We start from the raw sequence: 17,865 nt of genomic DNA, 5'->3' as shown, positions 1-17,865 counted from the left end.
TTAACCAAACTTGGGATCAAACACGTAGAATTTTGTTGCCTGGTCAACTGTGCAAAACACTTCACTTCCCAATGGTAAAAGATACGGCGATTCACAATGATCCAACTCTATCACCCATCTATTTTGAGTTCATTTAAATGTTTTTAACCTCCACCCCATTATTAACCTAAGCGTTGTATTTAGAATCTACTTTACCTTGCGTACTTTTGTTTTATTTCTTGCTTCAGCACTTAATATTTCACGGGATATGATTGTCAGAAGCTGTTGAAACTTCATCTGTGTTTTGTAAGGTGTCAGGACGACCTGGCACTCAGGAGTTCAGCTGATCATGCACCATGTGCTGAATGCATTAAGCAAAAGGTGAGATCGTGTGACAGAATTCTTTGGAACGGGTCATCTGTTCTTACAACAATAATCTTTAATAATCCTTACATTTGATACAGTGCCTTTCACGTCAGGAAGACTTCTCAAAGTGCATCACAGGCTATATGTGTATTTCGTCGGTGATCATTGCAGAAAGCTGTCATTTATATTCAAACTCTACCATATTGTCCAGTATTTAGCCATACTTAGTACAGATATATCACAAGACCAACTTGAGGAAGGGCAATCGTGACACCCTTCTGTGTACAACTGTGTAATGAACTGGCTACTACAACAACAACAAATTACATTTCATGCTTTTCACGTCGGGAGGGTGTCCCAAAGCACTGGACAGTCAGAGATTTGGACCTAAGGAGGGGGTTGGGATCGGGAGGGGTGGAGGACAGGCAGGGTATGAGTATGACCAAAGGCGCGATTGAAGAGGAAGGACTTGAGGCTTGCCTTGAAGGAGGCAAGGGAGGGAGCAAGGCAAAGGGACTGTGGGATAGAGTTGCAGAGGGTGGGGAAGATAGGATGAAGGCCCGAAGTTCCTGTAATCTCTGTTCGTTTGGTAATGTGTTTCCAGGTTTTTCTTGATTGAATATTTCTTGATTTATAAACCGAGAAATATTTAATCCNAAAAAAATTATTTTGTTAGCCGACCAAAAAGATTGGCCAACACTGAGCTACAGGATAGCATTGCCTAAGGCACTGAAATGAGGAGCTACTTTTAAGTCTCACTTTTTTGGCGGCTGATAAAATCACTGATCTATTTTATTTGTTTGTAGAATTCATGCTGCGACAGGAGCAATTCCCTCGAACTTCCTGCCGACCAAAGGGTTGGTGCCAAGGTTTCAGCATCTATGCGCAAATACACACGGGCAGAATCCAACCAAAGCAGCAGAGAGATAACTGCAGGAGAATTAGCAGATCTCTCTGACTAAGAGTATCAATGGACTTCTCGTGCCAAACTTTTCTGAGTCCAAACTGAAAAGACAGACGGCTGGGTGAAGGTCATAGAATCACAGAATCATAGAAATTTACAGCGTGGAAGGAAGCAATTGGCCCATCAAGTCTGTATTTTTGTCAGAGCAAGCTGCACCCTCAATCCCATAGCCATGTCCTATCCCTTTACCCCTTCAAGCCTCAAACTTTCAAATACCTATGTTCTCTCTTGAATCGCATTTGTACTCGGCCTCTCTCACCTTGGCAGGGCATTCCATTAGCCAACAACTCTCTGAGTGAAAGCAAATTCTACTAAGATTCTTTCACTCTGATTGTGGCTGTGTTAAATCTATGCCCCATGTCACGTATTTTCTTTACCAGTGGAGATATTTTCTCTCTATTTATTCTGTTAAAAGCCCTCATAAGTTTGTCCCCTCTCAACCTTCTCTGTTCCAATGAAACATCGCCATCTTTTCCAGTCTCTCCTAACTTCTCCCTTCACTTCTAGTGTCATTGAATGTTCTCAACATGCCTGTGTAGCGTAGACATCTACTACCATTGCTTCAGTACTGACTCGTGGAGAGAGTTTGGTTTTTTGGTTGTTTTTATTGATGTGTTTGTTGCTCTAGGAAGTAGTGACAGTGATTTTTATCCTATGCTGCAATATTGAGTTAACATTAATCAGTGCAGAGGTTCCATCTGCCTGGTGCAAAAGCACTGACCTCATGTATGGGGCTCTCTTCATGTTGCAGCTCCGAGCATCAAGTTTCAAATGCTTCATTCGTATCTGACATTTCTTTCATATCTTGTTGAAACATTTGAGACTAGTGAGCAGTGTATTTCCAGGCTGCTAAAGCATGCAATTACAGCTCAGCTGATAAGATGAGTGAGATGTCATCTGATTATACTATTAAGGGATGGCAAACAAGAAGTTTAAAGAATGATAGCTTACTAAATATTACTACCAGAATTCCTTAACCCATAGGACAAGACTCCTATAACAAATGGCTTCTGTCGTCAAGAAACAGCTTGCAACTTGCCGCACTACGCTAGTAATGTTATTTACAACTGCAAATTGTATGCAGAACCTGGGATGTCCTCCTGATGTGAAACATGCTATACAAATGTAATTGTTTGTTGTTGTTGTTCAGACACATTCAGCTGAAGGCAGAGGTAATTGAGTTTGTCATCCAAACACACAACATGTTTGCTTTGATGGACTAAAACAGTCAAAAAGGAATCTCACCTACAACACTGCCATTGGACATTCACCATACTTCCCACAAAATCGTTAAGAGATTTGATGACTGTGATTGTATTTCATTGATATTTTCACACGACCAACTGAATGTGCACTTTGCATTTTAGTCAATTTTAAAAATACTGGTGTGGATCTTCATGGAAAGTTCAATGTTGTTATTTCAACGGAATGTTATGTGTTTAAGTGAAACAAAAACTTCCATCTTTCTGACTTATTTTCTTCTCCTTAAGTCAAAACACCCAACCTCCTCCTCTAGCTAAGTAGAAGGCTTTGCACAATTGAACGTCTCCGATAACCAATGTGAATGGTGCACCATGACCAGCCAGAGGGAAGAATCATTCAAATGGATGAGTTGGACACAAACCTCATCCGAATGAGGCAGGAGTGTTCGAGTGCTGTGCCACCATGGGACTTGGCCAACTGACCTTCTGGTGTGACTCAATGTTCAAACATTGGGCTTTTGGGGCTTTATGTTTTAATTTCTTTTTGGAAGAATATAAAGCAGCAGATGGGATGGTGTTGTCTTGGGAGGAGGGGGTGGGGGTTACTTCTCTCTCCAGGAGACACTAGTTATTGGCCATGTCTGGCCCTCATTAGGTTTTAGTGGATTAGCCTGTTTCCTTTATGGACAGGGAAAAGTAACAAGCTACTACAAGCCTGCTGTGGGATTCTGGCATTTTTAGTGCCTTGTGACATATGATCTGTGAGGACTGGGCCTTCTTCAAAAAGAAAATCCCAGGTCAATATGTGGGATGTCAAAAAGTATGAGGGGCTACAATTTCACACATTAACCTTACCGTGTTAACCTCCACTTGCAATGAATAGAAAGCAGAGAAAGGAACAATGACTTGGGTAAACAGAAGCAAGCATTTCAGACCAGCCACTTTTAAAAAGGTTTAGCGATATTTGCAACATGCGATAAGAATGTTGAGGGTATTGTGAAGAATATTGCAACCTAACTTAACCAGTAAAATCATTCGCAGAACCCAGAAAAAAGAATGTTTGGGGCTTTCTGTAGGTCCGGCAGCTTTCAGATCATTTTGCAAAATGATTAGCAGGAATGAGGTCTAAAGGTTTGGAATGTGAGGAAAATCAATTATGTCACAGATTTTATGAGAATATACAGTATGAAAACAGATGCATTGCACCTCTCATTTCAAAGCACTTCACTTTCTGTTTGTTTGTGCGACCAGGGTTCGGCCAACAGTGGACAAAAAAATATTTGAAACAACTCGACTTAAAATTAAACAGGTGCCCAGCTTAAATTTCAGGAACAGGTTTCCGATGGCTTTGAAATATGTCATCAACTGTAAACCTCTTTCAGCAAATTCTATCTAAAAGAAATAACAATACATTCTGGTTTTAAAATGAGAAGAATGCTTTTATTCTATCGCAGCTCCAGAAGTGAGCTGTCACATTCAGTTCCAGATGGAATAGTAACTTTTTGAAGCAGTTTCCCATGAGGGAGATGCAAAAGCATGAACGAAAAAAAATCTCAATTTATCTACACGTTGATCTAAATTAAATTAAGTTGTGTTAAATTGGCAACTCCCTTCAGAAATTGCAAATGGTGCAATTTTGCAGTGTTTCTTAACAGTATTTCTTAATTAAGAGTCAGTCTCCTTCTGGTAACTTGACAGAATGGTATAGTTTTGTATATTAAATAGATATGAAATGAATTTCATGACACAAGATGCATTGCCCTAGATGCTGAGAAGTTGAAAGCATGTTGACGTGGATGCTAAAGATCCCACTATTTGAAAAGAGAAAGGACTTTCTCTCAGTATCCTGGCCAACAATCCCACAGATAAAAACTGGTCATTCATTTCATGGCTTTTTGGGGAACATTGCTGTTAACAAATTGGACGCTGCATTAATCTACAAAATTCGCCCTCAAATATACGGTCAATGCACTTTACAGTCTATTCTGTGAAGAGCTTTGAGACGTCGAGAAGACGTGAAAAGCGCTATATCAAATGCAAGGATTATTATATTATTATATTATTATAAAATACACAGTGACTACATTTTACAGTAAATGTAATTTTGTTGTTGTTGTAATTCACTTTAAAACATCGAGATAATGTGACAATGTGATAAGGCGCTGTTATCAAATACAATACAAAATTACATTTTGGGATTGGGTGGGTGGAGGGCAGAGATGGTAGGAGGATGCCCGAAGGCACGGTCGAAGAGGAGGATCTTGAGGCGTGCATTGAAGGAGCCAAGGGAGGGAGCGAGGTGAAGGGAATGTGGATGGAGTTCCAGAGGGCGGGGGCAGAAAGGCTGAAGGCCCGACTGCCGATGGTGGGGTGAGCCGGGCGGGGGATCATGGAGCAGGCCGGAGCCTGCTGAGTGGAGGGAGTGGATAGGTTGATAAGGAGTTAGCAGGTCAGAGAGGTAGGAGGGGGCAAGGCCACGGAGGGCCTTGAAGGTGAATACAAGGATTAACAGAATTATTAAAATCAGTGGTAAACCTGCACTTGACATCTGTCATTGATTTTGCACTGACTGTGGTACAAAGTTGGTGGAAATTGCATTATTTTCCTGATTTTCATCAGATAATAGTAATGCGTATTTTTAATCAGGTGCTAGCCTGGTTCAGTTCGTAGACTCTGAATCAGGAGAGTTCGGGTTTGAACCCCACAATGGACACCCCTCAGTGAGACACTCTCACTACAAGTGTGTGCTTTTAGCTTCTTCCTTACCCCTTTCTCATCTTTGATCCACTACAAGTGGTTTCAAAAGCTCGTACCATGTATTAATTCCTTTTGTTTCTCAAGTCTTCACCTTCTGGCATTTTAAAAAAATCTATTTGTATTGATCAACTTTGGTTTTGCAGCAGATTGAAGAACATGTGCAACATTTTGTTTAGCCCAGAAAACGTAGCAAGTTTCAACATTAACTGAAGTATCAAATTGATATCAGTAATAGCTCAAATATCAGTGTTTGTGATCACAGTAAAAGCAGTATCAGTCTCATGCCATTAATCATTTAAGTATCACTGCAGTTAATGGTATTAATTTGGATATCAAATAGATGTTAGTAGCAAGTAATGATGCCTAGCACAAACTTATTTAGATCATTCCTTTTTATGCTTGTCAGCTGTAACTTTTAATGATTTAATAAACTCTCTTGAACAACTCAAAATGGCCTCTAGTCCTTGGTTGGTCATGGTAATATTCTTCAGGGTAATATTATTGTCAATTCCCAAAGGAAACCCGGGTCAAGTGTTCTCAGTGCAGAAGATCAAACAATAAATGTTGCTATGAAAAATCACAGCCCCTCTTACTAGCAAAGAATCAATTTAAATTCAGTTAGTTTGCCACTTGGGTATATATTAATTTTAACAAGAAATCTGAGCTCATCCAAATTTCAGGAGTTAACATTGAGCTAAATCAAGCTAAGCCTCTGTAGCTTCAGTGTCGGTTGGGCAAGAATTAAGTATGAAAGAGACTGGTTTGCGACTTTTCTCGGGGATGGAACACTTCTGTTTTCTGCATCAATATATCAATAAATGTAAGGAGTAAACTACCAGGTCATGGGGAAAGGGCAGGTAAATGGGGCTGAAAGGATTGCTCTTAAAAGAACCAGCACAAACACGATGGGCTGAATGCCCACCTTCTCTGTAGGCTGTAAATTCCTATGGTTCTAATGTCAATAACAAGCACTCCCAGACCAGGCAGTACATTGGTGAGATGCAGAAAATAACTTTGCGCAATAATATGCAGTAGGCAGAACTTTATGGAATCACCCATGTCAGCCTGGTTCAATTGGCAGCACCATCACTTCTGTGTCAAGAGCTGGTTGGATCAAACCTCAACTCAGGGCCTCAGTCACAGTGTAGGCTGGAACTCCAGTACAGTACTGGGGGCGCATTGCATTGCCAGTGGTGCTATCTTTGGGATGAGGCAGATGTGACTAATGTCACATCTGCCAGATGGACAATAAAGATCCTAAGGAAAAAAGTTTCTCCTAGGTATCCAGGCCAACAATCTTCAAGCTAAATTGGTAATTTACCTCTTTGCTGTTTGTAAGTGTTTGCTGGAGGAAATGGATGCTCTTCTTAACTACAAAAGCAGTCACTACATGTGCTAGTAACCACTTCTGACACAGTATAATAAGGCAAGCTCTTTCTTGACTGCACCAAGATGAAACTTTGCATATCTCATTCCAGCCGTCCTCATGGGGTCTCTGAGTTTGCTGCCAAATCACATGTTATTTCGTCCTTTGGTGCCCACAAGTGTCAAACATTGTACAGATGCAAGTGTAGTCGCAGAAAAATAAACTTTGGAATTTAACAGAGTTCAAATTGACTTTTTTTTTTTCAGGTTCATGGTTCTGCCACTAGAGGTTTTGTGCTTGGTTCGTGCAAGTTTCAGATCGTCTTGTGCGATTAGAAAATACTTTAATGAGAGAAGTGGTCGACATGGGTCACGTTTAGCTGAATAGAGAGGGTTCAAACTAAATTGAATCATACATCTGTATCTCAGCCAGATCGCATATCCCTTGCTGGGAAAATACAAAAAAATCTCCTTTTTGTCACAAGCACAAATCACAACATGGTTGCAGTCTCATATAAGGATTAAAGAGAATTCTCTGATAGCAGGTTAGGACAGAGATTAAACTTCATTTTAAATTAAGATCCTTACTTTAAAGTACTGTTCCAATTTAAATATTAAATTCCTGCATTTCAAGTAGAAGCAGACCTACTAGTGACTCTCATCCCTGGGAAAGGGAGGTAAGTTGGTATCCTTCGAACTGAGCTGGCTCCAAGGTGATGTGCCGAATGACAGAATGTCGAAATCGAGTTAACCCTCTGTGGGGTGTTATATTGCAGTTTCCTGAGCCAGCCGAATCCACTCTTTAGCACTGCTGCTGCTGATGTACCAGTTAGCTTGGCTTATTGGCGGGGCTTGAAGGGCCGGACCAGTCACTGGGAGAAGGGATTCTTCCCATTTGGCTGTTAACCCTGCAAGCCCAAGCCCAAGCTGGACAGCAGGGGGAAGCTTACCAGACTGTGCTCTCATTGGCAAGCTAAACGGTTTTAGCTGGTTAAAGTTCAGGAGTATACTGATCCCCTGCTCGGGTCAAAATCCCTGACTATACAGGGATGTGCTCCTGACATGAAAAGTACTATACAAATGTGATTTGTTGCTGTTGTTGTTGTGTGCACCAAAGCTCACTGTGGGGTCACAAGCCTTGCATCTTGCTAACCTATAACAACAACAACAGCTTTCACGTCGGGAGGATATGCCAAGGTGCTGGATGCGTAATGTCTAATATTCTCTGTCCAGAGTATGGAGTGTGCATTCCATTCCAGATACAGGAACATTTCTATGCAGTATAGATACGCATATACTATATGTGGAACTTTCAGTCTGGTTTGAATACTCCTAATATGGTGAATAGGTTTCCACATGTGTCAGACACCGACTGAACCAAACAAAAAGCAGAAATGTTGGAAAACCACAGCAGGTCGATCAGCATCTTAAAGAGTTAGGTAAGCTGGATGACCCTTGATCAGCACTGCTATTTAAAACTGACCGCTTTTACTTCTCAGCCTTACAAATCCATCAGATGTTAATATGTTAATTAGACCCAAATGGCACCAACAGTAAAAAAAAAGCCCATGTCCTGTTGCCCACATTACAATGAAGCTTCCATTCAATTAGTACCATAATTTAGCAGACTGCTCAAGAAAGATGCAATTGAATTGCAATCTAGGCTTTAAAGCTGCATTAGTACTGTCTTGGGAGAACCATATATACTAGCAATTAAGACTTTAACCACACAGAAGACATATCCTCTTCCATTTGTCTTCATTCTAATGGAGCATCAAAGGTAACAGCTGAAGATAAATGCCAGATCAGGGTGAGTGTTTGCATCTTTAACCAGATTTAACCTACTTGAAGATAACAGCAGCATGTTAAAAACCAAGACACTGCTGTTTTTAGAGTGCCAAGGAAACAATAATGTTTATGTGATTACACATACTTTCCTAATTATCCATCTCATTCTCCTATACAGAACTGTAGGCAATTTACTATTTTGGCTGTCACATGACACATACGTGTTGTGATCACACCAACAGAGATTTGGTATCCAAATAGTTAAATCGTACATTGCTGGCCCAGAAAGTTATAGAGGATGAATTAGCTCCTTTCTGTGGACTAATTTTTATTACTGCTGCCTCCTGTGTAATTCTGTTTCCAGTACCTTATATTGGAACATTTATGTTAACGTTTCTAAACTTTAACAAGTGTTAAAACAGTTAGAATTGAGGTCAGGAAGATATCTGCCCCAGAAAGTTATAGAGGATGAATCAATAGCGATGTTTAAAAGAGAAATAGACAAATATTTGGGTAGTAATAATAATAATCCTTGCATTTGATATGGAGCCTTATCACTCGTCGATGCGTCGCAAAGCACTTCACAGGATTGGCTGTAAAGTGGAGTCGTGTATTTTGTGGGCGAAACGCGGCAGCCAATTGCACATAGCAATGTCCCACAAACAGTTATGGAGCGAGTGACCAATCTTTTATTTGGGGAATTTGTCGGCCAGGACACCGGGAGAAACTCTCTTCTCTTTTCGAATAGTGCCATGGGATCTTTATTAAACTATTAAATGGTATGGTGAAAGGGCAGGGAATTAGGTCTAAAAAATCTGCCAAGGTCTAATAAACTGAAAAAATGTGTTCCTATTAAATGTCTTTTGCAGTTTTAAAGTACACGTATTTCAAATTAATTTGGGATAAGATGATTTTAAATGCTCTGAGACTAAGTATTCACAGAACCAAAGAGTATTGTTCTCGCGGGTACTCTCTGTTCCAGTGATCTAGGCACTCAAAAGGTTAACTCCTGAGCACAGACAAAACAATGATGAGCTGTAGGTGCACCTGCCCTTTTTTGAAGCGCGCAGTGTGTGTATGCAGTGGTGGAGATTGCTTGGAAACAAACACAGGTAGTCAACGATAACATGTTTGAGTGCTGTACAAATTCACTTAATTATATCCTGAATTTCTGTTCCGTGTGTAAAAAAAATAGGCACCAGTGCAACAGGCGTATACAAATACAGCTTTAGACCAGTGGGAGCGGATGGCTCCGTTTGGGCTGAATCAAGCTGAGCCAAGTCTATAAAATGCAAAGTGGTTCTGAAAACAGAAAATCACTCCCTCTATTCTGCAAATTTTCTTTTTTTATTGGGAGAAATAAACGTCAAACTTCAAGCCAGTCTGAACTTGGTTGGATTGAACTGGTCAGATTTCGATAGACAACTTGACTTCCCTGCTCATTCTCATAGTTTGCCAATGGAAAAGCAGCATGAGATTCCTATATTTTCCCCAAAGAAACTTTGACTCCAGCCACCAGCAGCTATGAACACACTCGAGTCCTGAAATTTCACCTCGTCTTAGCCCATCTTAAAAATTTGCCTTACAAATTACGATTAAGCAGAATCCTGAAACATTCTTAACTTCGAAGCCGGTTTCCCTCAGTTCTTGGAAATTTACACAAATCTACGTGATCTTAAATTTTAAGACAAAATGAGTCTCACGGGATAAGATATTTTGAGCCTCTGACTGGTGAAACCCTTGAGCACCTTGAATGCATACACAACAACACATGCATGTGGGTTTTACTGAAGCAGGCTCCAATGGGAACCACAACTTCCTTAGTTATGGTTCCCATGAGTGTCACACAATGAACTTTCAAGGGACCATTTTTTAATCTTAATCTTACTGAAGAAGCAGCCATGCAGAGCTCTGATGGCATCTGATGGTTAACACCAATAGATTATAGAACGGGAGGTACAAATCAGGCCACATAGCTCCATTCCAAGAAGCAATGCAGTTTTGCTTCCAGCAGTATAAATGGGACATAACTGCATTGAAGAATAACAATTCAGCACAACCCAGTAAAATAATCACTGAACACATACTGAACATGATGTGAGTTGCAGTCAGTTTGGTTAACTGGAAAATTGGGACAAGTGCTGTTTAAATAAACAGTTTCTGACTATAATGCAAAATTAGACAGAAAGCAAAAATATTTATTTTAAAGGCACAATATTAGCAACTGATACAATCAATGGCTTAGAAATAATTATAGATATCTGGACAGCTCCATGCACAAGTAGAAATGCAGTTACTCATAATCAGACAAGCAGTCTATGCAACTTGCTAAAGACTATGCCATAACTTAATGTGCAATGCAGAAAATTCCTTACATAGTCAGATACATTAACAATGAACATTTCTTTTCGGTCAGCCAGATGTCTGATACACTTGGCAACTCATCACCATACTTAAAGGTATTCAAACCTGAGTGAGTTCCACATCTGTATGCTACCTACACATGGAACTATTTCTGGAAATGGAATCATACTCTCTTCCTGGAGCAATGCACCCTGCTTACCTAATTCCAAAGAGTATTGGGTGCAAATTAGCGAGTGCCAAGATTTGGGGAACCCAAAGTATGTGTCAGGGTACTTTGGGAGTTTAATCAGCACTGATAAAACCACCTTATCCATTAAGGCATTGGCTTTCTTAATTAATAGGAGATGAGTGGGAAGAATCCTCGCCCCTAATAAATATGGTACAGAAGTGGTCAAAAAGGAGTAGTTGGAAAATACAGAATATCCTGACTACTTAAACACTTTGGCTTCCCATATGCATCCTGCTTTCATTGTAATGCTTGGCTCATTTTTTTTCCTGCTGCATGATGTAATCCTCGAAAGGCTTCACACAACAATAATTTGCATTTATATAGCACCTTTAATGTAGAATAACATCTCAGAGCACTGTACAGTGGTGGGTTCTCTGTCTGGAATGGAATACAGACTCTCTCAGGAGGGTACCAGGGTGCGCTTACCTAATTCTGGAGAGTATTAAGCACAGGCATGAGAGAAGGCATAGTAATTGCATCAATGATTTAGTACATTACACAACATTAAACCTCTATATGTTACATAATAAGAGTGCAACAGAAGGCTGTTAGCACAACTTTTACATTTTGGGTCACATTTGAAAGATAAGAATAGCATTGGATCCATTGAATTATGTTTGAGCATTGTAGCACAAGCCCATCTATCTGTTATTGTAAATAAACAACAATCCATAAAGGTGCAAGTCATTAAAAAAAGGAAAGTGATAAAGGGAGGAGAATGGAGAAGTGATGAGGTAAGAGTGTAAAATCCAACATCTTCGACAGGCACTAAAATATATAGTTCTCTGCATATTTATCAATCTTAGATATATATTTGTATTGCTGGGCTATAAAATGTGTTGCTAAGATTGGCAGGAGATCTTACAACCTGTGGTAAAAAATAATAATAATAATTTAGTCACTCAATCCAAGGCTATTTGTGGGACATCGGTGGGTACAATTGGCTGCTGGGTTTCGCCCACAAAATATTCAGTCACTTCACTTTACAGTATATTCTGTGAAGCACTTCGAGATGTCTCGAAGACATGATAAGGTGCTATATCAAATGCAAAGATTATTATTATTCTAACATTTTGCAACTCCGTAATTGAGAATGACAATGACAATTGGGACGAAGCCAGCGTTTCTTTGAAAAAGGATTCGTAATAGATCATATCAAGGTGGTAATCTGTACTCCAGGAGTGAAAAAATGAAAACATGTTGAAGAATGGTGCATCTTTAGTATCTGATCAGTGCTGTTTTGACTTGCGCCAAAACAATTATAAAGCCATTTCTGATGTTTTAAGCTGGTATGTGTTAGACACTATTTGGATGTCTTATGTCATTATCTTTTGAAAGATTTACTGGATTTTGAGCTTATAATGGATATGTAAGAAATATTGAACAAAGCAGATGACTTGTGCGGTAAGGCTTTTAATTTGATAGTTTGTATTATGTTGCCAATCAGAACTAGAACTAGAATTTTATTTATAATACTGTAATTTTAAATTAATCTATAATAATACAAATAATAATCCTTACATGCGTATAGCACTTTTCACATTAGATGAACATCTCAAAACGCTTCACAGGATATGCTATGAAGTGGAGTGACTTTGTGTTTTGTGGGCGAATATATATATTTACCTACAAAATATTCAGTCACTGCGTTTCGTAGTAAAAATCTTGCCTTATATCAAATGCAAGGATTATTTATTATTATATAAAAACTATCAAATTAAAGAATAAGGTTAAACTACTTCTTATCATACAATAACTCAAAGACAATAATGTTCTTGGGGAACAATCCCTATTATCATTTTGGTGATTGAGAAAATATGTGGAGAAACACGAGTGGTTTAAACTGTTGCCTGAAACCAAATTGAGATTACTTCCAAGGCATCACTCTTATGTATTCGTCACTTGTTGCAATGTATACTGTGAAATTGTTTAGAGTGAAGATTTACATTATTTTCATTGCCACAAGTTAGAGATACAGCCACTGAGGACACAGTGTGTCATTGACGTGTCCTGAGATATCCATGTTGCCGAATATATTACAAAATCTGTTAAGAAGCATCATTTGACCCAGTATGGCTAAAATTTTTGATTATACTGTGTATTCCTTTATGTCATAATTTATTGCCCATTATTAGGAGATAATTTCTGTTGCTAGATTGTCTGTCAAACCCGAATGCAATTGAATCTAATCTGCCAATGTTCTCCTCTCTCTTCCTCCTCTCTTGAAGGCAGCTTTGACTGCTTTTCCTTCTGCTTGTCTATGATCCATGGATACCAGTCACTATCAGATACCTCACCCAATTGGTCACTATTCATGTGTGAATGCTGTCAGGTTATTCTACCATGGAAGTCACCCCCATTTTTCCCCCGCAACCCCATTCAGCTCCCAGCCCCCCTTAGTTTGAATGCCAGACAGCCATGTGCCCGTTTGGAGACGTCCTCCTCATGTGAAAGGCACTATGTAAATGTAAACCGTATTGAACTGTATTACACTTGAATCCGAACCCATTCTCACAAGAGCATCTTTCAACAGTGATCTCTGAATAGCGATCAAGAATGAGTCCCTAGTTGAATTTCCTCTCCCTACCACATGAGTTCTGAGGCCAATGGTAGCACCCTAAATGAGATTAGCCAACTCAGCATTGACCAAGATTGGAGCCTGCAACCTGTGGTCTGCATGGCTTTGTGTTGCACCAGTCAGTAACTTTCCCCTCCAGACTATCAGAGGAGGTGGGAGGAATCTCAATCGTGTTCTCCAATTGAACACACATTAACATTATAATATATTAAACTGGACTAAACTGTTGCATGTTTTGGGGGAGAAAAAGTAGATGAAACATGTCATTCAAGGTCTGAGAAGTGATAACAGGGTCATAAGTTAAGAACCATAATAAGGGAACAATTTGAAGGGATGGCTACCCTCAGGCACAACAACATTTTGTTCCTCTGTAATTACACAGCATTAAGACAACATCTTAATGGCACTGAACACTTATGTAAAACAAGGTCAATTGACTGTTCTTGCCATAATTATACCAATAGCCTGATGGCTTCACATCATTCTTTTGCCTTGTTGGCCCTCGGTTATTTGTTGTAATGGGGGTATCCTCTGGTGGTCGATTGAAATCGCTGCAACTCAAAAGAATTGATACCAGTTCCAGACAGATCTTACCCTCTGCACTGTGTGAATTCATGGAAAGGGATCTTTGCGGTCTGTGCGATAGGAGACCCTGGGGCAGGAGGGGGTGGGCGGGCACAGATTTAAGAATTCTCGGATTCAATCAGGATGTGTATTATTACCACTGACAGTTACCTGAGAGTGACACTTTATTATTACTAACTCAGGTACCAGCCACTGCTGCCTACAAAAAGTGCACTCTGTACAGATCACTTTCAAGGCAAAGCATTCTGCCAGATAAGATATGAGGAAGGTGGATAATGGAGAAGTTAATTGGGGCAAGGATAATGAAGGTTCCACACTAAAGGTTATATGAAATGAGTTTTACTTTCTACGTTGTCACAAATGTTTTTGAAATGAAAAATTCAATTAGATATGGTTATTCTATTCAGAATTACTTTTCATTTCATGTTGTCCTCTGAACTCCTTTGATCCTAATCCTTGCCCAGATATGAAGCCATATAATTTCTGAACACCTCACTATTACTTGACAGCAATCTCGAGAAGGAAGATTCAGCAATTCAGTAAGATCAATGATCCTTGAAGAACAGGAGTATATTAACTAGAGTTAGAAACAGAAACTGTAGTTTGAAAGATAATTGCATAGACATTTAGATTCCGTTGTTTTTCTTAACTTTAATATGAAAGATACCCATTAACTAGAACATTCAGGAGAACAGCATCAATTTAAACACTAATATTGCTCAAATACCTCTGTGGCCAAAGAAACAGAGGTCATGGTCAGGAAACTACAAGCCCAAAGTGATTTAAGGGGAAACTTCATCAGGCTCAAGAGTACAGTTGCAAATTAATGGTGCAAACTGGCAATTGTGAAAGAACCTATTGAATAATAGTAATAATCCTTGCATTTGCATTTGATATAGTGCCTTATCATATTGTCAAAATGTCTCAAAGCACTCTACAGAATGTACTGTAAAGTGGACTGACTGACCGTATATTTTGTGGGTGAAATTGATAAGTAAATGGGCAGGCAATGATGAGGGAGGGAAGTTGAAGGAATCATACCTGCTGTTGGGGAAGGATGGCAATGGAAGAGCCTATACAGCACATGATCCCAAGCATTAATGATCTCAGAAACTATCGAGATGGGCTTAATGGCTGTTTTGCATTGCATAGTTTTAGTATGTTTTTATTGCTTAATAACAGCAATAGTATCAAGTTTTCATGACCTTGAAAGTTACTGTTTTTTTAAGATTTTAAGTCTAACTCATTGTTACAAAATAAATGGACAGATTGCTAGTCTGATAAAGCCAGATCCAATGAAATTATTTTTAAAAAAATGTGTACATAGATTGAACGTAGTTTCAAAGATTCAGCTTCATTACAGAGTCATTTATCCTTCACTCCTTTATTATACAATACTGACTGAATATTTGAGGGATTCCAAGACACAGACACACATGCTTGTACAGTGCATGCTGCCAATAGGTCACTGATGCAACGACAACAGACATGAGAAGTGCAGTGCACTTTGGACAACAGGAAACAATACATTTGAGGTAGACAGGAGCCAAAAAGACCACAGTTAATCTTATCTGGTCTCATGGTAAATATTACTTTGTAAAGGAGGTGAAACAAATTGAAACATTGAGACTGATAATGTCAGACACCATTGAATAGAAATTCCAATTGCATCTAGATTTGGCGGCATTTCAGAGTGGACTGAATTTGGACTGATGCATTTTGCTTGTGGATATACAGTGGACGATTGGTGTTGGATGGTTTGAAAGCGCCACGGAAGGGCATGACAAGAACTCATAAAAATTAGAATACATCAAAATCTTAAATACAGACTTTAATTGTGAACAAAACGCAAAATACTGCAGATGCTGGAAATCTATGTTTCAATTGTCAAGTCGGTTTTCTCGAAGTTCTTTTAAGAAGTACAAAAACCGGCTGGCTTCAAAATCAATACCGAAGTCAACAATTTATCAGATTCTGTAAAATATGACATGTTATGTTCATAGAGTAAATCTAGACCCAGGGGCAGATGTGGAGTTGGTAGGAAACTCTTTTGTGTAACTAACCCTACTTTTTCTCAAAACAGCAATTTTTGTTTTAGGAATAAAAATCAAAGCAACGCTGCTTTAAACAGAAACCTCACCCAGAAGGGCAAAAAAAAAACCCACACACAACACTCAGGGAATTTATCCTCCAACTCACCTGGGAATGGACTGAATTTGGACTGATACATTTTGCTTCTGGATACACAGTGGACGGATGGGTGTTTGATGGTTTGAAAGCGTAGGGTATGACAAGAAGTCATAAAAATTACAGAATACCACGAAGTACCACATATGTTGCTGACAATACGGACGTGGAACGGTATCAAGTTACCAGCGAGAAGCCATGGGAGAAGATAAATAGCTGTAGCAGTGCCTGGACATTCCCTCTTAAACTGCAATCACTCAAAGCAACATGCAGCAAAACAGAAATGAGAAACAGGACGGGGGCTTTTAACTCGTAAAAGAATACCCAAAGCCTTTTAACCCTTATGCTTAACGATTTTAAGGACACTGGATGATTAATTTGCTTTCCCCCCCCTTCTTTTCCCAAGATTTGAGCAGCAAGAGCCTAGAAACAAACCCCTTGAACGGTATGAAAATTGCTGCACCTTTAAATCGAAGTGCAATGACCAAACCAAAATGCAAAATGTTATTCAGCAATAATCTCAAACATCATGCAAAAACCCACTCACCGCTGAGAGCCAACTATAATGCACTTTTTTTAAAAAAAAACCCACCAGCCTCCTCCTGCCTGGAGCACAGAGGGAGAAGTCGGGGATTTAGGGAAAATACATTTTGTGTATTCTCTTTTAAAAAAAAATAAGGAGAGAGAATAATAGAAGTTGTCAGTGTCCATTTGCACGTGTTTTTTTTAAAAAAAAATGCAAAACAAAATAACTTATTTGGTAGCATTTGGAAAGAAACGTTCAGGGGTTTCACATATATGCATATATATATATATATGTGACACACGTATATATGCATTATATATACACAGTACTTACTGAAGGGGCAGTTTTCCTTCTTTGTTCCCCCGACCTTGCCGTTGCTATCGATCTTGAGAAAGTATTTGGTGAAAGAGAAGAGTTTCCTCCACCGCACATCCCCTTCCAGGTACTTGTAGCTGCGCACATGCCTTCCGAGGCTGGACGAGGAGCCCGTGATATTGGGAGACAACATATCTCTGCTGATGTCATTGCAGCCAACAGACGAGGAACAGATGAGGAAAAGGAGGAAGACAGAAGCCAGGTGTGACAGGGCTGAGGCACTCTTTGTCAGTATCCATTTCCACATTGTACTGAAGCTCTTGGCACTGGAAAAAGTCTCATAAAAAGAAACATACTGGAATGCCGAGGACAATTATGAGGCAGGTTGAGAGTTTGGTGCTGGTCTTCTCCGTTTGACCTCTGTTATCCTTTGAATGAAGTTCATCAATACCCATAGCTCAGGTGATAAATCATCTCCACTGTTGGGGGGGGGGTGGGGGAGGGGGGGGGAGGGGGGGGGTGAGGCTCACCGATTTCGGACGATGTGTCGAACTCCTGTCCTCCTCAGGTATTGCTTCAGTGTGTTCTCTGTATCTCTGTGGTCTCTCTCTCTCACACACACACACACACACACACACACGGTTCGTGGTGTTTCTCTGC

General features: G+C 39.6%; 1 protein-coding gene across 1 annotated transcript in view; it reads right to left on the bottom strand.

Moving 5' to 3' along the window:
• LOC103177849 (fibroblast growth factor 10) overlaps positions 1-17,662 on the bottom strand; it is a 49,353-nt gene extending 31,691 nt beyond the window's left edge. Inside the window, exon 1 of the mRNA XM_007892212.2 lies at positions 17,224-17,662. Within this exon, the coding sequence (XP_007890403.1) occupies positions 17,224-17,512 (289 nt within the window). The 5' untranslated portion in view covers positions 17,513-17,662. The remainder of the gene's footprint in view (positions 1-17,223) is intronic.
• Positions 17,663-17,865: the final 203 nt, after the last annotated feature.

Source organism: Callorhinchus milii, unplaced genomic scaffold (genome assembly GCF_018977255.1).
Source record: "Callorhinchus milii isolate IMCB2004 unplaced genomic scaffold, IMCB_Cmil_1.0 Scaffold1, whole genome shotgun sequence".
Taxonomy (NCBI): Eukaryota; Metazoa; Chordata; class Chondrichthyes; order Chimaeriformes; family Callorhinchidae; genus Callorhinchus; species Callorhinchus milii.
Note: the sequence above shows the minus strand (reverse complement) of the source record. Positions and strands in the feature narration are given on the sequence as shown.